Below are 24181 nucleotides of genomic sequence, written 5' to 3' on the forward strand. Positions count from 1 at the left end.
ATAAGATAAAATAACATTTAAAATAAAATAAAATAAATGATACACTATAATTTGCAGGCCGGTGGGTACAAGTTTTCTAAGCCGTAAGACACCAAGAAAGTAAAGTGTATTCCTATGTACATAATATACATGGCTCTAAATCCATAATTATGGTAATTATATTGAAGTAATGGATTCGGAAAATAAATTTTTGAAATTAATTATATTTATCACCTTCCTGAAGTGGTATTTCAGGTAAGCGATAGGGAAATTATTATTCCTCAACTTATTATACAATGCTATTATGTTTGCTGAACAGGTTGTGTTTTTATTGCAAATAGAAGCAATCCTCAGGCATTGGGATAAAATGATAATAGCATGCACTGATTTCGATATAATTATTAACACCAAATCCTATAAACATTGGTAAAATACATAATACACTCTTCAGCATTAAACTTAGTGCACTCAAAGTCCTAAGCAGGAAAGCCAATAATTGTCTTTTGATCTTGTCACCTTATGCACATTATACTAGACATTGTTAAATTCAGAATTAATATTTTGAATATTAACAACCAGAAAACTCTGTCCTTGTCTTATATTTTCAAAACAGAATGATGTATAATTTGGATACACAGAACTATTAACTTAAGTAACAACTTGCTACCTATTAATAACTTACATATTAATATCAGATTTAGATATGCTAAATCAGTGGTTTTCAACCGAAGTGCCATGTAATAATAATAATAATAATAAATGTAAAAATAATAATAACTTAAAGTTATTATTATTTTTTTTGAAATTTATATATTTATTTCATTATAAAAAAGGGTACAATATAAAAGGTACAGTACATTATCCAATGTGCCGTATCTTTTTAATTTTGTTGTGATCTATAATTGATCTTTATTTTGTACCTCTATATAAAGAATAAAATTATTATATAGGTATATATTAAAAGGGTCGAAAACCACTGTGTTAGGTATTTCTTTTGGCCTAGGGTTGCCGTGAAAAAATTACTGGGACAGTAAGGGCGCTGTGAACCGAAAGAAGTTGGGAACCTCTGTGCTAAATCAGTTGGTCTTAAAGCATGTAACTATAAAATAATAGCTACAAACCTTAACAATATTAACATTGGACAGGATACGTGTGTTTGCCACAAGCCTTCATTTCTTAGATAGATAGATCCTAACCATAACCACATTATAACCAGCAATTTAGATATAATCCCATATCCTGAGCTTAGAGATATTTTATCACTTGGTTTTAAGTTTTGACCTAATCTACCTATTAATAAATCAACTTTTAAAAAACTGTTATATCTAGATTTATTAAAATACTGCATAAGATCTGCATACAAATATAACATATTTGTTATATTTGTACAACCAGTTGAGGCATACCACATGTGGCTGTTCACAATGCTAAATATCATATTTAACAAATATAATCCAAATACGGAGAATGCGGAAAGGTCAGGAATGACCACCGCATATTCACGGAGCAATATGGCCTTAGTTGCTAATGCTCCTAAAAACCAAAAAACAAACAAACAAATATAATCAATTGAAATTCATACCGGTTAATCTAAATAATACAAAATTAATAAATAAGTAGCTCAAATAAATACACAAACATTTTGTAATTACTCTGGTTGACAAAGCTGCTTGCAATTATGCAATTATATGTAAGTCATATTACATAGAAATTATTAAAAATGAACTGCAGTCCAGTAGCACATACAAATACATAACATCTTCCACTAATGAAATAATCAAAAAACTAATAGCATTGCATAAAAAATTAAAGTACAATAACCTAAAATATCCATTTATATATGGTATACCTAAATTTCATAAATCACCTATTGCATTTAGATTCATAACATCATGTAGAGATAGTTATGCTAAAATTACAGGTAAAACATTAGAAAAGGTTACTTAAAACTATATTAAATAATGTAAATAAAACTATTATAATAAATAACAACTTACCGATTATAAATGCAATAAAAAATAACAATATTCAGCAAATACAAACATCTGACTTTAACCGTTTATTCACTAGTATCAATCTCGACAATTTAAAAGATGTTCTCCAAAAACTATATTTGGAACATAAAAATGCTATAAAGTTTATTTAACCTACTGGAATACTTTAATAAAATTTATGTATTTTTAAGAATTACGTATACGATGGAACTAACTTCGTTATACTTACAAGTGAATGGCATCCCTATGGGAAGTCCAGCATCCTGCATAATTGCAAACCTCTAAATATATTCTACAGAAAGAACATTCCAAGATAACCTACTTATGTTCAGATACATAGATGATCTATGTGTGTTTAATTGTCCGCATTTCGTTCAGGATTACAGCAAATTATATCCAGAAGAACTTGTATACGAAAAAACTAATAGTTCTGATACTACAGCAAATTACCTGGATCTTTGTATAGAAATATTCCATAATAATATAATTGTAAACATATATAATAAAAGCGTATATAATAATTTCAATGTAGTTGGCCTTACAAACTGGAGATCTAATATATCGAAATCAGTGCATGCTAATAACATTTTATCCCAATGCCTGAGGATTGCTTCTATTTGCAATAAAAACACAACCTGTTCAGCAAACATAATAACATTATGTTTGCTGAACATAATGTTAGAAGAGAGGGCGCTGACTCTCTTTAAAAATTACAGCTGTGAATTACAGGCTCCGAAAAAGTGATGTGTTTGCCATTTTATTTATTTAATTGTTATTTTATATTGTACTTTAAACGTAGTCTTATAGTTATTGTTATGCTGGTTATTTTTATTTTTAATTTAGATAAAGAGTTTTTGTAGATTACTGCTTAATATACGTAAAACCGTTATTTCGTTCGAATCTTGTAGCCATTGTTTTTGTATAGAGTAGTAGGGAAGTCAAATTTTTAATTGTGGTAACTAGGCAGCTCTAACGTATAATTATATAGCATAATACGCATCACTGTATTAGGATTCTATTAGATAGCGTAGTATTGACAATTAGTTAATTAAATGTACTGATCTTATTAATTTAAAATATCATGCCTCAGACTAGAGCAGCAAAGCAACGGGCGCAAAGTGGCAGGAGTGCTGTGACTCGGGGGAGAACTGAGGTGGGGCAATTCTCCAACGCATCACAGCCTAAAAAAATGTGCAACTTGTGAAATGTTTGCCAAACTCTCTGGAACAGAACAGAACATGATCTAGCCAAGGAGGATGTCTTTGTGTGTGTGCCAGGTGCAGAGAGTGTCTAGAAATTAGGCATCAACTCAGCGTTCTACTGGGCGTCTATGAGAGGCCGAGGTGTAGGGTAGATACCCTCGAAGAAATTAATATGAGGGGCCTGTCAAGCTCTCAGCTGCCCAACTCAACGCCAGAGCTCACTCCTGGGCATCAGGCAACACAGCGACAATCTCCAAGGCAGAATGCGCTGGTCCCAAAGGAACTAGTTATTGTTGGTGACTCTATTGTCAGGGAGATGGGGAATATATTGTGTAAAAAGGATAGATGGAACAGGACCAGGGTATGTCTGCCAGGGGCAAAAGTTGATGATGTTGTAAAGCATATATCATCTTTTAAGGACACAAAAGATGATATTGTTGTACATGTTGGCACCAATGACATTAAGAGTAGGAGATCTGCAGATTTACTTAACAAGTACAGGTCAATGTTGCAAAAAAAGTTGTGAGTCAGGGTTAAATTTGAAAGTGTCTGCAATTCTGCGCAGACACGATAGGAGGGAATACATGATGAGAGCCTTGTCAATCAATTCGGCCCTGGTAAGATTGTGCAAGACTCAAGGGGTAGAATTTTTTTCAGCGTGGTCTGTTCTTGTTAACAGGAGAGACTGCTTCTGCAGGGATGGGATACACTTAAATAGAAAGGGTGCAAGAATATTTGCTGATGCTATTGAGGCAGTGTTAGGTGGGTTGGAAAACTGCTAGCTTGGGGGGATTCACAGACTAAAAGGTTAAAAGTAGCCGCAGGCAGAGGCAAAGGTGATTCTTGCACAACTTCTATTAGAATAAGTAGCGACCTGGAGCAAGGGATGCTGGGGGTTTCGGGGACTGATGGCAGTCATCACGAAACAGGTGGGTATACGGGATGTGTTAGGGTAACTAAGAATAAGAATAGGTTCATGTATACTTGCATGTATACCAATGCTAGAAGTATAGTAAATAAATTCGATGAATTTGAAGTGCTGGTCAAGACATCAAAGGCGGATATTGTTGGGATAGCAGAGCCGTGGGGTGTCACACAGATATAAGGAATGCAGAACTGGAATTTGGGGAGTACAATGTGTACAGAAAAAATAGGCACGATAGGAAGGGAGGAGGTGTTATGCTGTTAATAAACATAAAATCAAAAGAAGTGCATCCAGTTGATATAGATGAACAGTGCACTACTGAGTCAGTTTGGTGTGACATAAGCACTGCGAAAGCAAAAATAAGAGTAAGAGTGTGTTAAAAGCCTAATGAATTGAATGAATACAATGAAAAATTGTACTTTTCATCAATTATTTTTAGAGATATGAACGTTTTTAAGAAATTTTCCTATGTAAACTAGTACAGCAATATGCTGGCAGCATATGTTTAGAATAATCGTTTTGATTAGAGCGGAACAAAAAAAATGATATTTTTACATAGTCTAGAGATATTTTATATGTTCTTTTCTCACGTTCCCGATCCCTTATTATCGTAACAATAGCGATGCCATATTAACCACCATCTTGGTTCGGTAACGAGTGAATTGCTTCAAAGCTGTTTAATATCGCATGCTAGCTGAAAATAATTGTCAACTAAGACTGATACTGAATGTATAAAGACGCAGGAATTCGTGGTCATAACTGACATCTAGTGCTGTCCAAACCACAAAACGAGAGATTTTCGGCAAACCTTTTAAGGGAAAAAAAGTCATTGGATCTTGATTCAACAAATATCATTAAAAAAAGGATGGCTCCCTCTATTAATGGAACCACTCAGAAAAACTTTAAGACAAATACTGGAAGTTTTATCAGTGTCTAAACATGCGCCACAATTTAAAGCCTCTCCAACCCTTAAACTCTAAATTTGAACTTTAAACACCAGTACGTGTAGCAGGTATTGTTCACCAGCATATTACAGCCACAAACTGATAAAAGGATTGACAACCCCGATAATCCGCACATCCGATTATCCGGAACCTTTGCTGATATGGATAGCAGAAATCACAAACTGAAGGAAACTCAGCCAAAAGGGCAGGACGACGAGATAACCCCCCCCCCAGCACAACAGGAGGACACAGAAGACGCCTGTCCAGGGACCCCCCAAACACAAAGCAAGCATAAAAACAAAAAGCTGTTAACAGCGAAAATAGAGCGGGGAACACTCTCCCAAACTGAGAATAAGGACACTCAGGTAAATGTCAATGCGAACAAAGAAACAAACAACGAAAAGCAGCAGGAAACTCACCCCCCGTGGATCCCTCCCTACCGTTGGGCACTGTCTATGAAAAGTCACTGGCACTCAAAACAGCACTGGAATCAATATTTAAAGAACCGAATAACAGGATAACCACCTTTGTGAGGTCACAAATCGTCACAATCTTTAACAAGATGGAAACTATCCTTTTCAAGACCTATGTTGAAAATGAAAAGGTCACTGTGAGGCTGCAGGCCTATAAAGACTGTGGGGCAAATAAAACGCAACAGCGTGCTCCCACATATGCCAAAATGCTGAGGAGTAACCAAAATCAGGGAAAACAAACTCAAACCCCAAAAAAGGAAGCAACCTCTCTTGATGACACCCAACTTGGTTGTTATTTGGGGATTTTTTTAGGAGCATTAGCAACTAAGGCCATACTGCTCCAGGATATGCGGTGGTTATTCCCTGACCTTTCTGCATCCTCCGTATTTGGTGGTGATGGGCTCGAACCCCGGTCTAATCAAGAAGCGTGTGCTACGCACTGCTGCTCCTTCCCACCCGGCTGTGGAGGTGCCCCAACTTGGTTGTGCTTAGACCTGTGGCCACAGATGGCCCCCAGGAAAAGAGAACTAGTGAAAAAATAAAGACAACTGTGATGAAGGAACTAAAGGATGACCTCAAAGCTACTAAGATAAAGTCCATCCGGAAAACAAGGAATGTAAGACTCGTTATTGAAACGGAGACACACACAGACGATAATGGATAACCCAAAAATTGCCACATAGGGTTTGACTGCAGAATTGCCAAAAAAGAGAGGACCTGCTATCATTGTCTTTGACACAGACAAAGACCTAACCCCGGAACAGTTAGCCACAGAGATCATAAACAGAAATCTGAGACCGATGCCCCAACAACTACAGGAACAGCAAACCGTGGTGCAGCACAGGTAGTCCATCAGATCTAGGGCAGGACCAAACAGAAACTGGGTTCTAGAGCTGGCCCCGACTGTCTGGCAGTAACTAAAGAATCAAGAGAGAATCTACATTGAATGGGGATCCCACCAATTCTGGGAACATGTGGCAATCCTAAAATGCTTCCGTTGTTGTAAATACAGCCACACAACCCATACGTGTACAGAAACAGAATCAACCTGTAGTCACTGCTCTGGCAGGGGACACGAATATAAAACATGTCCAAACAAGGAGCAAGATCCAATCTGTAAGGCAGGAAAATGGACCATTCGCATTCTATCAGAGACACGAACTGTCCAGTTTATCTTAAAGTAAAAGGGTTATACCAGTCACGAACCGACTATGGAGAGACGCCCTAAAGAGTACAACAGATCCAAAATTGCAATAATACAGCATAACGTGCAGAGAGCTAGACAGTAGCCTAGCAACTTATGGTCATAGCAGACGAGGAAGCAGCTGACGTCCTACTACTACAGGAACCATATACCCACTCAAAACGAGTGTGCGGATATCCGGCTGCCTACAAAATAGTCCATGACGAGAGTGACACCCCTTGGGCTGCGGCTGTGGTCCGCAATCCCAATTATACTGTGACTAAAGCAACACACCTTTGTGCACCCTGAGCGGTGTGTGCTCACATCTTAATGCCATTGGGCCAAATCTATGCTGTGGTCTTTTACAGCAGGCCGGGCGAGGACATCACACCCATCACCAGGTACTTCCAGGTCTTGACCGACATGCTCCCTGATCAAAGGATCATAATTGGGGCAGATGTAAACTGCCGCTCTCCAGCCTGGCACAGTGTGATGCCAGAAGGAGAGGTACCAGAAATGGACATATTTTAGAGGGCTTTCTCTCGAACTCCCGGTTCACTATCCTGAACAGACCACCACACCAGATGCCTACATTTTGTAATACCCTGTGGGAGGCGACTATTGATGTCATATTGTCCACGGGAAACCTTGCAGGGTACGTTGAGGATTGGATCATCAGAGACTCGTGGACGACTTCCGACCACAGGGTGATTACCTGCCAAATCAGAAGATCATTAAACAGGCTACTGATACCTAAACAAACACTAAATCGCTTCGCCATCCGCCGGGCGAACTGGGAAAGGTTCAGAGAGGTCTTAATGCCTACTGTGGTCCAACACCTGGAAACAACAAACCAGAATGGGGACCCAGAAGAGAATCAAAAGAGGGTAACGGAAATAATACTTGCGGTGAGTTAAGCATCAACGAAGAGGAGAAATCCCAAACCGTGAGCAATCCTGTGGTGGACTCACGAGATCCAGCAACTCAGAAGGAAGACCATGAGAAGAAGAAAACTCTTTCAACAGGCAAGACATACATGGCCTGCTGCTGAGGTCCAGATACTAAAGGAGCGCTACAGAGAAGCAAGAAACAGATATACGGATGCGATAAACAAGAGCAAACAAAGAGCCTGGGAAAACTTGGCAGGCATAACAAGAAATAATGAGCCATGGGGGGGGGGGTAGTCTATAGGATAATCACAAACAAACTCCCCAGGGGGAAGTTATTTCTACCACATTGACACCACAAGGGAGCCAAACCACCACATGGCAACAGTCAATCACAAATATTCTGGGCACTATTTTCCCAGAGACTGCCATGCCCACTTCATCTGAACTGCATAGAATATGCCAAGAAAATGACATGTACACCACTGACTCCCGTGAATCACCATTTATGCTAGATGACATCAAATCCCCTAAGAAATAATAAGTGCCCTGGCCTCAATTATCTCGAACCGGAAATTATCAAAAAAGTAATGGACCTGACCCCCGAACTCCTCCTAAATCTGTTCAATAACTGTTTGGATCAAGGCATCTTCACAAGAAATTGGAAGACTGCAGGACTGAAGCTGATCCCAAAAACACCCACGGAGCCTCCACAACAGCCAACCACCTACAGACCGATAGCTTTGCTACCAGTGATCAGCAAACTATTTTAGAGAATGCTATATGCCCGAATTGACACACATTACAAGAGTGCTGAACTGCACATGTCTACCCAGTTCGGCTTTAAACCCGAGTCTTCAACAGTGGAGGCACTTAGACATCTGCTGCACGGTGTGGCCAGTTCCAACAGTAAATACTATCTAATCATCTCCATAGATTTTTCCGGGGCTTTCGACACCATTTGGTGGCCAAAGTGTCCTGGCAAGACTAAGGCGGGCCAACCTTCCCTGCAACTTGTATTTCACTATCAAGTCTTACCTTACCGACAGGAGTATTAGTGTCGTGGCACCCTATGGTAGGGTAAACCGTCTTGTCTGCAGGGGTTGCCCCCAGGGTTCCGTCCTGGGGCCGCTGCTGTGGAACATTGTCTTGAATGAGTTCCTGGTCATGGACCTTGGTAACAGCCAAACCCAAGCTTTTGCCGATTACTTGATCTTGAAAATTGCTGCCGACAATAGAGCACAGTTGGAGGTAAAAGCAAACCATGCCATCAAGATACTACAGGACTGGACCATCTTACACTGCCTAAAAATCTCACCAACTAAGACATCCTCAATCTTACTGAAAGGCTCCCTTGACCTGTGCAGGCCGCCTCAAATAAAGGTGAACAACACCACAATTAAACTCCAAAGCCAGATTAAGTACCTGGGGGTGATATTAGATTGTAATCTTTCCTTCAAGCAGCATCTCACACATCTAAGAATAAAGGTAAGGAAGTACTCTCCTTATATTATAAAACAAAATTCCTACCAGCTATAACATATGCCTCTGCGGTTTGGCATCACAAGGCATCAACCGCTGTAAATAGACGCATAATCGACTCAATCCATAGAACTATCCTGTTAACCATTCTTCTTCTTCTTCTTTGGTCCTTAGTGGCGGCTGGAGGAGGCGGTTGGCCACGCAACCAGTACACTGCAGTAGGTGCCACAGGGTTTCGGACTTGCTCTGTGATGTTCTTCCATGCTTTACGATCCATGGCGTCAGTCCTGGCCTGATTAAGGTCGAGACGTCGGCTCTTCAGGTCATTTTCCATTTGCTTGGCCCACGTTTTCCTAGGTGCGGTCCGTTGAATGCTCCATTGGGTGGGTCGTTGTCTCCAAAGGAGCGTGGATGGTATTCTATTCGCGCCCATTCTACATACACAGCCAAACCATCTAAGCCTTTGCTTCTGGATTTGGTCGGCGATGGTTGGTTGCTGTTGGCATCTGGCGCGGATGGTATCATTAGTGATGTGGTCGCGAAGTGAGATGCCCAGGATCTGCCACAGGCATCGCATTTGGAATACCTCAAGTTTGTTTAAATCTAGCTTGAGACAAATCCATGTTTCCGATCCGTAAAGGAGAATGGGCAGGATCAAAGTCCGGAAGAGTCGGATTTTAGTCTTTGAGGAAATGTTGGTCCTCTTCCACAGAAACCATTTGAGCGAGGCGAACACAGTGGCCACCTGTCCAATTCTGCTGTGGATCTCCACGGTGGATGCAACTTTCTTCTCCTGGACCAGCGACCCAAGGTATTTAAAGTCCTGCACTTGCTCGATCTGGACACCTTCGAGATAGATGATGACTTGCGACCCATCTATTGTCAGGGCCTTTGTCTTATCAGCATTGATCTTCAACCCGTATGGCTGGGCAATGCGGGCAATGTCGTAGAGGATGTCTGTGGCTTCAGCGTTGTTTCCGGCAAAGATAGCACTATCGTCGGCAAACATTAAGTCAGTCACATAGTGATCCTTGCCATATTGTATACCCCGTCTGTTGCTGAATGCTTGCCTCATAATGGCATCGACCATGATGTTAAAAAGCAACGGGAGGCCACATCCCCTTGGTGGACTCCAGTTTGGATGGTAAATTCCTCAGATAAATCGTTCTGGATGCGCACCTGGCTGGTTAAACCATTGTATGCAGTTTGGAGGAGTGTGATGACTTTTCGAGGTACATGTTCGACCTCTAGCAATTTCAATAAGGCGGGCCGGTGGACACAGTCGAAAGCAGACTTAAAGTTTATAAAAAAAAAAAATGACGGTTCGCTGTCCACACCAGATCCTCTCCTCCATCAGTTGACGGATGGTGAAGATTTGATCACAGCATCCTCGCCCGGGTCTAAATCCTGCCTGTTCTTCTCGACTGGTTTGCTCGTGATGTTTTTGCAGCCTTGACTGAATGATCTTCATAAGGACCTTTCCAATGATGGAAATGAGACTGATGCCACGGTAGTTCTTGCAATCCCGATTATCACCTTTCTTGTGCATTGGCACGATAATGGCTTTCCTCCATGTTAGTGGAATTTGTTCAGTGCACCAGATGGTTTTGAGGAGTGAGTGTAGTCGGCGAAGCAGTACATCTCCCCTGGCTTTGATCGCTTCTGTGGTGACTTGGTCCACTCCTGGTGCCCTGCCATTCTTTAGGGATTGTATGGCTGCTTTCACTTCTTCTACTGTAGGCTCGATATCGACACAGATGATATTATTATTTAGACCCTGTTTGACAGAACCGCTTGAACTTGCTTGTGGCTGGCGCTGCTTTCTACCACCAATAGATACTGATCCCAATGCCCATTAAAACTAACCAGACTGCCAACTTCGATCACTTGGAAGGCAGTTTGTTCCAATGATCAAATGCCACTGACCAAACGTAACCTTCTGAGGTCTGGTCTTCCCAATAGTTTTGAAAATTGTTTAGAAAGTTTTCTGAATATGGTACATAATAGCTGATAAGTACTGAATTGTTTTTTGTTTTTTTTTTGTCTGCCGCTACATTTCTGAATTTCATGTATATTTATACTTATGTGAAATCTTTAAAAAGTTCAAGTGCCAACTATGAGTAACTATAAGAAAAAAAATGTATGGGCTGCATATAAAGTATCAGGTGACCCAGAAGCCTATGTCAGATATAAGCTAGTCTGTAATCAAGTCACAAAGGAGGTTAGGCAGTGGAAGGCAGATTACAAGAAATCTTTGGCAAATGATTCAAAGAAAAACAGCAAAGAGTTCTTTACTTATGTAAACTCCAGAAGGAAAGGGATGAATCAGATTGGACCACTTAACATAGATGGGTTGACTATTGGTGATCATGCTCAGGTAGCTGATAAACTGAATGAGTATTTTGCATCTACATTCACACATGAGGAGTTATTCAATAAGGGGAAGTGCCAGAAGTTTATCAAACTCTAACAGGTAGGTAAGTGATTTTGTAATGACGGAGAGCAAAGTGGAGGAGAAATTGTTGAAGTTAAACATAAAAAAGACACCTGGGGTGGATGGGATCTATCCAGTTATATTAAAGAAGGCAGCAAAGGAAGTAAGCAAACCTTTAGCCATAATTATGAGAGCTTCCTTAGACTCAGGGGAGGTCCCCATGGACTGGAGGTGTGCAAATGTATCACCAATTCACAAAGGGGGTTCAAAAGCTGAAACAAGTAACTATAGACCTGTTAGTTTAACTTGTGTTCTGGGGAAAATAATGGAATCATTTGTTAAAGAAGCATTGCAGGATCATCTAGACAAGACTGCAGTAATAATTAAGACACAATATGGGTTTGTTAAAGGGAGGTCTTGTCTGACCAATTTGATTGGATATTATGATGTGGTTACAAAGGAACTGAATACCAAAAATAATTTTGATATCATATACCTGGATTCCAGGAAAGCTTTTGATACTGTTGCACATGGAAAACTGCTGTACAAATTGGAGAGGTATGGTATTAAGGGTAAGTTGCTACAATGGATAAAGGGATGGTTGAGTGGGAGACAACAGAGAGTGGTAATCAATGGACACTGCTCTTCATGGTCAAATGTTATTAGTGGAGTTTCCCAAGGTTTGGTGTTGGGCCCATTGTTGTTTAGTATATTTATCAATGATATTGATGAAGGTATATCAGGCTTAATGTCCAAGTTTGCAGATGATACAAAGGTTGGTAGGGTTGTTAACGACAGTAAAGACGGAATGCTACTCCAACTAGATCTAGATAAGTTGGGCAAATGGACTGAGAAGTGGCAACTGCAGTTTAACATTGACAAATGAAAAATACTGCATATGGGTAGCAATAACCCAAGAGAAACATACCAACTGTGTGGTACTATACTCAGGGAAGTGGAAAGTGAAAAAGACCTGGGGGTAATTGTGCAGACAGGCTGCCAGGGCAGGTCATGGAGTTTTGTCAATGATATATAGGAATTTTGCTAGCAGGGACAGGCAGGTGATTATCCCGTTATACAAGGCAATGGTCAGGCCACACCTAGAGTAATGTGTACAGGTCTGGAAGCTTCATTTTAGGAAGGAGCAGAGTTGCTAGAACAACTATAAAGAAGGACAACAAGATTGGTGAAGGGATCAAAGGGGTGCTCTTACCAAGAAAGGCTTACATTCTGCAAATTTCAGTGCCTGGAGCGTAGGTACCTACAAGGTGATCTGATTGAGGAACATAAAGCCTTGAATGGGTTGAGCAAGCTGAATGCTGATGGGACTCTTTCTCTTGCTCAGATTAAGAACCTGAGGGGCCACAGATTCAAATTGAGGAAAGACAATTGTAGAATAGATGTGCAGAAATTTGCCTTTAGCCAGCGGGTAGTTGATGGGTGGAACAGACTTCCATCTTTTGTTGTGGAAGTTGATAGCCTAAATAAATTTAAGGCTGAGCTGGACAGGCATTTGGTACGAATGGAGGGGTGAAATGGGAGGATTTTTTTTTTTTTTGCTAATGCTGCATAAGCTTGCTATCTTGCATCATATGCCTCTACTAATGCTAATACTAATAGTAAGTTTTTGATCAAATACAACACCAAGAAAGTGGACACTAGGAACCGCTGTGATGATTTGATTTTGTAGTTAGTTATGGGTCTGGATGTAGGTTATGCTTTCTACAGAAGTGTATCACAATAGTATTTTGGGGTGGGAGGCAAAATTAATTGTTTTGGGACTATTTAATAACTTTGTTTTGATTGGCACTGTGCAATTGTCTCACTACCATTCGCATACTGGGGGAAATGGCAGGAGATAGTGAAGTCATCAGCATACAGGGTAGTGGATACGGTATGTGGTAGGTCTTGTGTTATAGAATTCATTATTATGCTAAATAGTGTGCCACTTAGCACTGAATCTTGTGGGACCCCTTTTTCATGGATAAAATTTGTAGATAAGTGGTTGTGAATTCTAACTTGAAATGAGCAGTGATTGCAGGAAGTTTCTGATAAATTGTGGCAGATGACCACATAGTCCCATATTATATAGATTTCGCATTATACCACATCTCCAAGCTATGTCAAAGGCTTTTTCTATATCAATGAGAACCATAGTAAGGTGTGTTTTCACACAAAGATGTCATGGATGTTTATTTCTGTCAAGGCATTTGGAACGAATGGAGAGGTGAAATGGGAGGGATTTTTTTTTTTTTTTTTTTTTTTTGGATGATGCTGCATAAGCTTGCTTTCTTGTATAGTATGCCTCTACTAATGCAAATGTTAATGCTAATGTTATCACCGGGAATGACCTTTGTAATTTAGTACAACTTCTTTGATAGTGGATGAATTGCATAACACAATTTCTGAATACAAAAGCAAAGTCTATATTTAGTGTTGATTACTCTTGAAATATTTTCAAAAACTGTTCAAAAATCAAGAAATTTTCAGTTATTATGAAGTAATCTTACCTCACTTATCTCTTCAGCATATTGTTTTCTTAACTATAAATAAAGTTAAAGAATTTTATATTTCTTTAAATATAAACCATAAATATATATTAACTTCATTTTTTTATTAAGCACATTATCATTCAGTTAGATTATGAATTAAATATTATTTTTATTCACTATATTATTCATTTCTTAACAAATTGCACACAACAGGACACACATCACATACAGCAAAACCAGTAGCATTTTAAACAGAGAAAAGGTGCCTCCATAGCCGGGTGGCAGAAGCAGCAGTGCATGGCACATACTTCTTGATTAGACCAGGGTTCGAGCCCTTGATCACCAAATACGGAGGATGCGGAAAGGTCAGGGAATGATCATCGCATATATCCGGAGCAATATGGCTTTAGTTGCTAATGCTCCTAAACACCAAATAACAACAAACAAGCAAGAAGAGAAAAAGTAAGGTACAATATGTGCAAAAATAATGCCCATATTATTGTACAGTGGACCCTGGCTTTAAGACAGGTTCCTTTGTGGGATCAAATCACTTTATGATGGACTCTCCATAATAAAATACCTTTCACTATACGATATGTAGTAATTATGAATCAACAGGGATTACCTTTATTTTAGATATAGGAAGCTTCTTTTCTAACTCTCCTAATCCAACTCGCTAATAATTCTTGGGGAAGGTGATATCAATTTTGCAAAACATGTGGGACATCTTCCCCACTGTCAGAACCGTAGTGTTCAGAACGTGCAGTCTCAACAATGAGCGCTCAAGACTTCTGTCTTCAAACACCATACCTCTGGCAGTAAGGAAACCATACATCGATTGGCATAAAATTAGATTTTTGAAGGTCTAAACTGCTCAATAAATATGGACTGATTATTTCTTTTGGTCCTGTAGCTGGACTTTAGAGTTAAATTTAGGGGTCTAAAAAATTGGATATGGGGGGAGGGGATTATTCTCTACATTCCTTAAGTCAGACTAGAACGTTTCAGGGCGTCATGTTCACAGGAATAGAGCAACTCACAATTAATCCGAAACTTCTGTCTTATGTTGTAGCGTTTCTTCTTCACACATGCGTATAAGTGACCAATCGTCGGACAATAGGAATGGTCTACGAATATTGACTGAAGTTTCATGTAGTTTCATCTCTAAGCTTGCTTTCTTGTATAGTATGCCTCTACTAATGCAAATGTTAATGCTAACGATGCATTTGAACGACCCGCCCGCACAGAAGCGTCGTGTTGTTTTGCTCGAAGCTGTGCCACTCCCATGGTAGATCCTACATAAACAGCATTGCAATTTTTGCATGGGATTCTGTATACTAGATCATGCTGTGATTGGAATGTGGTGTTTGAAGGTCGATTTCTGAAGAAGATGTATAATTTGTTCATGGGTTTTGCTATGATTTTCATGTCGGTTCCCTTGCATATTTGGTTAAGTTTATTGTACCAGTACTCGACATATGGAATGGTGATGAAAGTATTTTGGTCTTGTCAGATTTTTGTGGAATATTTGTTGCGAGGTTGTTGTTATTTATTTTATCACGGGCTATTGTTTTAACTTTGTTTATATAGGTTAGTGGGTAACCCCCATTTGAGAATCTTCTAGTTAATTCATTTATTTCAGTGGTTAGAGAAATCTGGGTGGAAGAATATTTAAAGGCGTTAAGAAATTGGTTCAGCCTGACCGATTTTTTGTATGGTTGGGGATGATAACTGTGGAAATGCAAAAGCATCCCCTTATTAGTGGGTTTTCTATATATGCTGAAATTTAGTTTTTGGTCTAATCTGTGTACGGTAAAATTAAGGAAATTTATGGGGTGGGTTCCTGCTTCAACTTCTAATTCAAATTTTAATCTCTAATGGATGTTATTAAAAACCTGTAGAATATTGTTTATGGTCAAATGGTCCGTTATAATTAGGATGTCATCCAGATATCTTCCGTAATATGTGATCTGTGGTATAAATGGATCAAGATGGATCTTTTCTAATTTGTCTAAGTATAGTTCGGCAATGAGTCCACTGATGTTTAGGCCCATTGGGAGGCCGAAAATCTGTCTGTATATTTTTTCTTGTAAGAGAATGTAATTAGCATTTACTAATAGTTTGGTTAGTTTGAATATTCTGTCTCTGGGGAGTCTGGTGTTATTAATTTTTATGTTATCATCGTTTAAGTAGGCCCAGATTATGTCTAAGGTGTAAGGTACATTTACATTAGTGTATAGTGAAGTCACATCCAGTGAATATAACTTCAAATCCTCCTTGACATGGAGATCTTTGAGGTTCATGAATAAAGCATCATAGTTTTTTATGTTATATGTTAGGAGTTTTCGGAGTGGTTTTAGAACTGGGTAGATGAACATGGCTAAGGAAGCAAAAGCTGAATTCTTATATGACACGATTGGACGTATTGGGTATCCTGTTTTGTGTAATTTTACTTGGATAAATAAGGTTGGGATATTGTATGTGCAGGCTTTAATTTGTTTAAGTTGGGCCATAGTGATGTGGTCATCTTTCCTATAGGTGGTGAGCATTTTGTTATATTTGTTAATTAAGCTGTTGAACTCTGATGGTACAACTTCTTTGTATGTCGTTGTGTCTGAAATTATGGTGTATAATTTATTTATATAGTCTCCTTTATTGAGAATAACTACTGTATCGCCTTTGTCGGCCTTTTGAATAATGATATCTCGGTTTTGTCTAAGTGTGTGTAAAGCTTTTGCTTCTTCTCTATGTCGTTTTGATATTGAGGGGATAGTTTGGTTTATGATTCGATTAGTCTGTTGGTTTAATACGTTTTTTTTTTGAGGCAAATCTCTAAGAGCGAACTCAAGATCAATAATCATTTGTTTCTTGGAGGGGGGGGGGAATCTCGCGGTAAATTATAATTTAAATCTTTATTTAATAGGGCTATTTGCTGAGAAGTTAGCATAACAGATGATAAGTTCTTTACATTATCTGATGGATTAGGGTCGTAGTAGTAGTAGTAGTAGTGGCATGTGATGCAAGAAATCAAGTGTATGAGCTTATGCAGCATCAGCCAAAAAAAAAAAAAATTCACACCATTCCCTCCAAATGCCTGTCCAGTTCCTCCTTAAATTTATTCAACCTATCAACTTCCACAACGACAGATGGAAGTTTATTCCAGCAATTAACCACCCGCTGGCTAAAGGCAAATTTCCGCACATCTATTCTACATCTGTCCTTTCTTAATTTGAATTTATGCCCCTTTAGGTTCGTAATCTGAACAAGTGGAACGATCCCATCAGAATTCAGCGTGCTCAACCCATTCAAGGCTTTATACACCTCAATCAAGGCTAGGCACCATGCAGATATGAGTTAAATCATGTGAGACGTTCAGCCTAGAGAGTAACTGAAAAGTGTTTGAACATACGGTTGAATAAAGGGGACAATCAAACAGATAATGCCTAACAGTAAGTTGACTGTCACAGGATGAACACTGGGGTGGATCTTCTCCCAGTAGCAGGAACAGATGGGTATGATGAGTTACCCAATTCTGAGTCTTGCCAGTACTACTTCCGTCATCTGTTTCATTGAAAGCCTAGGAGCCACAGCTTTGGTTCTTGCTTTATCTGGTAAAGTTTATTGTTGGTGTTCATTTTCCAGATCTGTGACCAGTTGTCGTAACTTGCTTTGCGAATAACAGGCTTATAATCAGTGTAAGGAACCTGAGAATGTTCTGGGACAGCTGGTTGAGGATGTTTAGCTGGGAGGTCTGCACTTTCATTTCCTGGAATGCCAAAATGGCCAGGGATCCAGCAAAACTTGATTGACTAATTGGACACGCTGCAGGAAAATAGCTGAGAATGAATGTGTTTCAAGGTAGGTAGGATGAGAAATTCTTCCTTATGGCAGACACAGCACTAAGGGAGTTGGTGTAAATTATGGCAGGTGAGATAGAAAGTTCAATAATTTTATTAAGTGCTAATTTGATGGCATATAATTTGGCTGTGAAAATGCTGCAGGCTAATAGTAGTGAGGCTGTGACCGTATGAGAAGAAAAAACTGCAGCAGCACCAACCGTACTGGCTGTTTTTGATCTTCCAGTATAGATTTTACAGGCATGGAAGTTCAGAGTAGTGTGAGCTAAGTGCAACTACCTGATATTAAAAGAAGGTACAGTATTCTTCCCCTACTCCAGAAAATGTGTATCATGCGAGGCAGAAACGAATATCCAAGGTGGAACAGGTGCAGTTGTGTCCTGAAAAATATCGCTCAAATTGATATTCCAACTCTGAGAAAGCTCTTTAATCCTGAGTGAAGCAGGTCTGTTTTCATTTGGCTTGCTGTCATATAACAAATCTCACCGAGTATTATAAAGATACTCCCAACTGGGGTGCGATGGAAGACTCTGGATCTTAGCAGTGTAGTGGAGCAGTAATGATTTCCTATGAAGATGTAATGGAGGATCATGTGCTTCAATATAAAGACTCTGGATTGGAAAAGTCCTAAAAGCACCCAACGCAGTGCTGAGAGCACTGGATAACATTTAGACGTTGTAAAGTAGTGCTCCTGGCAGAGTCATATACCAGACAACAATAATCTAGCCATGAATGGATTAAAGTTCTATAAAGATGCAGTAGAATATACCGATCAGTGCCCCATGACATATTTGAGACTGATCACAGTATATTCAGATGCTTTAGACATGTATTTCTTAAATGAGAGATGTGAGCTTGGAAGTTCAGCTTGCTGTCTAATATCAGTCCAAGAAATTTAACGGTACTTACAAGCAGGATTGGAATATTGTTTATTTGTAGTTCTGGATCAGGATGGAGAGCTCACTTCTTGCAAAAGTGAGTGACAGTGCAATTCTTCTCTGATAGTCGGTAGCCATTATGTGAAGTCCAGGATTGTATTTTGGTAATGGCAAGTTGGAGCTGTCGTTCGATGGTATTCATACTTTGAGACTGACAGGAAATAGTAAGGTCGTCTGCATACATGTAAGTTTCAACAGTTTTTGGGATATCTCGTGTTAACTTGAGAGATAGTTAACACTCGAGTTAGCAGCGAGGGATATCTCACTGCTAACTCGGACTGAAAATAGTGTTGGACTAAGTATCGATCCCTGTGGGACTCCTTCTTCCTGAATGTGAGATGCCGAGAGTATGTTTTTATATCAGAACTGAAAAGAACACAATTGCAGAAACTTTTGAATTATTTTCGGAAAATGGCCCCTAAGCCTCAGATGGTAAAGGTCCATAATAATCCCATGACTCCATGTAGTGTCAAATGCCTTTTTCAAGATCTAGGTTGACCGTGACTAGATGTTGTTTCATGACAAAGGCATTGCAAATATGAGATTAGGATTTGATAAGCACATCCAGCATTGATCTATTCTTCTGAAAGCCATACTGATGATCTGGAAGGAGATTCTGTGACTCCAGGACGTAAATGAGCCTAGTATGAATCATCCTTTCAAAAATTTTTCCCATGCAGCTCGTAAGAGATATTGGCCTGTAATTTTCAACACAGTAATGATCTTTTCCTGATTTTGGTAAGACAATAATGAAAAAAATGACGCTAGGAAGAAGGATAGGCATTTTCAGAGAATATTCGGTTATAAAAGATTAACACGGTACTCAAATCCTCTTCAAGTAAATGCTTCAGCATAACGTAATGAACTCCATCTGGGCCTGCAGCACTATTTGAAGATCTGTTTAATAATTCTTGAAGTTCTATGAATGTAAAGGGTTGGTTGTACAGGAACGAGCAGTGAGTGAAAAAGTTGATGTCATTCTGCATCAGCTTTGATGTTCTGAAAAGTGGACACATAGGAGGCAGAGAGATTGTAGCAAATGATTCTGCAAGTGCATTAGCAACTTCTTCAGCTGTAGATAGGTCTTTCCGTTTCCAATGAAGTATTGGAGAGGGCAGACGAATGAATTTCTCATTTAGTGATTGTATTCTTTTCCAGATGAGGCCTCAGTGTCTTTTCTGATTGTTGAGGCAAAAGCAATCCACAAGTCTCATTTCACTTTCCTTCTAATTTGCCTTGGTTTTGCTTTAAGCCTTTTATAGGGTTAGCTTTAAGCAATAGGGTTATTAGTGGTGGGATTCTTACGGAAATTATTCCAAGCTCGGTTTTTTCCCTGTTTGGCAATGAAGCAAGCTGCATTCCACCAGTGATTTCAGTGATTGCGATATGTCTTGGATTTTAGAATGTAGGTATTAGTGGCAGTCAGAATCTGATTGGTGATGTAAGTATTTACATCATCAATAGATTCTTTTTGAACATAAAATCTGTCTAGAAATATTTGAGCAGAATAGCCATCCCACTTCGCCTTTTTAAACTTCCAAGTGGATCTCTGATTAGGATGTGGAGTTACCCCTGTTTGCAAGGAGCAAATAATCGGAAAGTGATCACCGTTAAAAGGATCTGTTAATACAGACCATGTCATGGTTGGAAAGATGGATGGTGAGTAGATTGACAAGTCAATTTCAGAAGTAGATCCGGTAGGTAGGAGATCCAGAGTTTAATAAATTCAGATCATTATTATTTATAAATTCCTCAATCAACTTGCCTCTTCTGTCCATTGTAGGTGATCCCCACAATGGATGGTGTCCATTAAAGTCACCAAAAAGACAAACTGGAGTTGGGAGTTGTTTATTGAGATTGTCAAGTTCTGAATGGGAAAGTGGTGCAGATGGTGGAATATAAATGGAAACAATGGTAACTGAAATACCAACTGCAATCCGAGCTGCCACAGCTTCTAGGGTGGTTCTTAATTGGATCGGTCTGGATGGTATGTTAGAATTTGCAAGAATGGCTACTCCTCCATGGGCAGGAGACTCTGGGCTCCTATCTCGTCTGTATATCATATAATTTGAAAATTTTGGTGAAACTTGGGGTGACAAGAATGTTTCCTGTAGGCAGAGAGAGAGAGAGAGAGAGAGAGAGAGGTAGAAAGGAATCACCAAGGAAGAGAATGATGATGATTAAATCCCTTAAGTCATCAGAATGGCTTCTTAGTCCTCTACAGTTCCACTGTATAATATTAGGCATTATTTTGGTTTGGCTGAGGTTGATTCATCTGACTGTTTTTTGTATGTAGGCCATTTTTTTCCTTTTTTTGGGAATAAGGGGCATCCGGTATCCATAGTGTCATTGGTATGGAGTTCTAGGTTCTTCATAATTTAGGTATATATCCACTTCCATAGTGTTAGCGGGTGGATCAGTTTCCTTACAGGCTTTAGTAGGTTTAAATTTTTCTGTGTCATTCGAGACTGTCAGAGTATCAGTTGGGATACTAACTGGGGTGTTGGTGGCATTGCTATTTTTAGTTTCAGAATTATCTTTTCCAGTGGTTGATAAAATTGCTTTTACCCAATTAGCTAGCGAGACGGTGGATGGTATTGACACATCTGTTTGAATTGAAGTTGTATGAAAACTTCGGGTGCGAGATGCATAAGATGAACTAGGCATGGTCAACATTATTTGTCTGCGTGCCTCAGGATATGTAACTTTATGTTCTATTTTGTATTTTTGGATTTTCCTACCTGTTTTCCACATTTCACATGATTTGGAAAAGGCAGGGTGACTGCCTTTGCAGTTGGGGCAAATGGAAACTGCTGCTGGACAATCTGCTTGTGTGTGATCTTTTGATCCACAAATAAAACAGATAGCATCACCTCTGCATGCCTGCTGTGAATGGCCATATTTCTGGCATTTAAAACAGCGAAAAGGATTCAGGATGTATGGCAAATTTGGCAGTTTAAATATCCAGCTTTCACTGAGGATGGCAAATCAAGAGTGCTAAAAGTTAAAATGATGGATAGAGTTGGAATGAGATTTCCATCTTTTTTTTGTCATAATTCTTTTAGCACTGATTAACTTTTGATGGCTAAGTTCTTGAACTAATTCCTCCTCAGACACTGTAATTAAGTCCCATTCTGTGATGAGACTAATAGATTAACAGTAGCCACTGGCAGAGGTGAAAGAGATTCCAGCACTGCTTCTATTGGAATGAGCAGAAGCCTGAAAAACAAGATGCAGGATATTTCAGACACTGCTGGGAGTCATTGCGGTACAAGTAAACACATGGGTTGTGTTAGGGTAGCTAAGTATACATACAGGTGCATGTACACTTGCGTGTACACGAATGCTAGGAGTTTAGTAAATAAATTTTGTGAATTTGAGGTATTGCTCAAAACATCAAAGGCAGATATTGTTGGGATATCAGAGACGTGGTGTCACACAGATATAAGGAATGCAGAACTGGAATTTGGGGAGTACAATGTCTACAGAAAGGATAGACAGGATAGGAAGGGAGGAGGGGTTATGCTATAAGTTAAGAAACACATAAAATCCAAGGAAGTGAAGCCAGTCGACATCGCTGGACAGTGCAGTTTCGAGTCAGTTTGGTGTGACAATAAGCATTGGGAGATCAAAATTGAGAGTAGGAGTGTGCTATAGGCCTAATGACTCTGATGAGTATAATAAGAAACTGTACAGGGAAATAGAGTGGGCCAGTAAATCAGAGAGTCTTATAATGGGAAATTTTAATTTCCCAGATATTGACTGGAATTTGGGGGCTGGTCACACACACTGGCAATGCTTTTGTGGATTTATTGGATGATTGTTTTCTACATCAGCATGTTCGGGAGGCAACTAGAGGGAGTAATACTCTTGATTTGATTATCAGCAGTGATTCTTCATGCATTAAGAATCTGCAGATAAATGAACCACTAGGTGGCATTGATCACAGTGTGCTGAAGTGGGATTTACTCAAAGAGGTAACTACCATTAGGGGTAAAGGGAAGGGTTATTTCTTTCATAAAGGCGACTATGATGGACTGAGACAATATTTAAATTCTATACAGTGGGACCAACTGATGATGTTACCAACAGCAAATTCAAAATGGGAAGCATTCAAAGAACTTATCATGGAAGCTACTGGGCTTTACATACCAATTAAGAAATATTGTTCAAGGTTTAGGCCTAAATGGATGTCAGATGAACTAATGAGACATATGGTAGAGAAGAAAAATGAATGGGATACATAGAAATTAACACGTAACAGAGAAGCCTATGATAGATAAATCTGTAATCAAGTTGATCTGTAACCAAGTTACAAAGGAGGTGAGGCAGGCGAAGGCAGATTACGAGAAATCTTTAGCAAGGGATGCAAAGAAAAACAGCAAAGAGTTCTTTACTTATCTAAACTCTAGAAGGAAGGGGATGAATCAGATTGGTCTACTTGATATCGATGGGTCAACTGTTGATGATTCTGCTCAGGTAGCTAACAAACTAAATGAATATTTTGCATCGACATTCACACATGAGGAGTTATTCAGCGAGGGGAATGCCAGAGGTGTATTCAACTCTAGCAGTAAGCTACAGAATCTTGAAATAACTGGGAGTAAAGTGGAGGAGAAATTGTTGAAGATAAACACAAGAAAGGCACCCGGGGTGGATGGGATCTATCCAGTTATATTAAAGGAGGCAGCAAAGGAAGTAAGCAAACCCTTAGCCATAATTATGAGAGCTTCCTTGGACTCAGGGGAGGTACCCATAGACTGGAAATGTGCAAATGTGACATCAATTCACAAAGGAGGATCAAAGGCTGACATAAGTAATTATAGACCTTTGAGTTTAACTTCTTCCAGGAAAATTAATGGAGGCACTGGTTAAAGAAGCACTGCATGATCATCTAGACAAGAGTTCAGTTATAGCTCGGACACAGCATGGTTTTGTTAAGGGGAAGTCTTGCCTGACCAATTTGATTGGATATTATAATGCAGTCACAAAAGAACTGGATGCAGGGAATAACTTTGATATTATATACTTGGGTCTTAGAAAGGCTTTTGATACTGTTGCACATGGAAGACTACTGCACAAATTGGAGCAGTGTGGCATTGGAGGCAAATTGCTGCTATGGATAAAGGGGTGGTTGAGGGGGAGAAGACAGAGAGTGGTAATCAATGGACACTGCTCATCGTGGACTAATGTTATTAGTGGAGTCCCTCGGGGTTCAGTGTTGGGTCCATTATTGTTTTCTGTATTTATAAATGATATTGATGATGGTATATCAAGCTTAATGTCCAAGTTTGCAGATGATACGAAGGTTGGCAGAGTTGTCAAGGACACTACTGACACTATGCTGCTGCAACAGGATCTGGAAAGGTTGAGCAGATGGGCTGAGAGGTG

General features: G+C 39.4%; 1 protein-coding gene across 1 annotated transcript in view; it reads right to left on the bottom strand.

Annotated features, from left to right (window-relative positions):
- Positions 1–14826, bottom strand: part of LOC150089625 (cilia- and flagella-associated protein 43) — a 302046-nt gene extending 287220 nt beyond the window's left edge. Inside the window, exons 1-2 of the mRNA XM_090390054.1 lie at positions 14806–14826; positions 14014–14046 (exon numbers count right to left, since the gene is read on the bottom strand). Of these exons, the coding sequence (XP_090246180.1) occupies positions 14014–14046; positions 14806–14826 (54 nt within the window). The remainder of the gene's footprint in view (positions 1–14013; positions 14047–14805) is intronic.
- Between the last annotated feature and the right edge of the window lie 9355 nt (positions 14827–24181).

The sequence above is a fragment of the Mastigoproctus giganteus genome, chromosome 2, assembly GCF_048544385.1.
Source record: "Mastigoproctus giganteus isolate SK-2022 chromosome 2, ASM4854438v1, whole genome shotgun sequence".
NCBI classification, from domain to species: Eukaryota; Metazoa; Arthropoda; class Arachnida; order Uropygi; family Thelyphonidae; genus Mastigoproctus; species Mastigoproctus giganteus.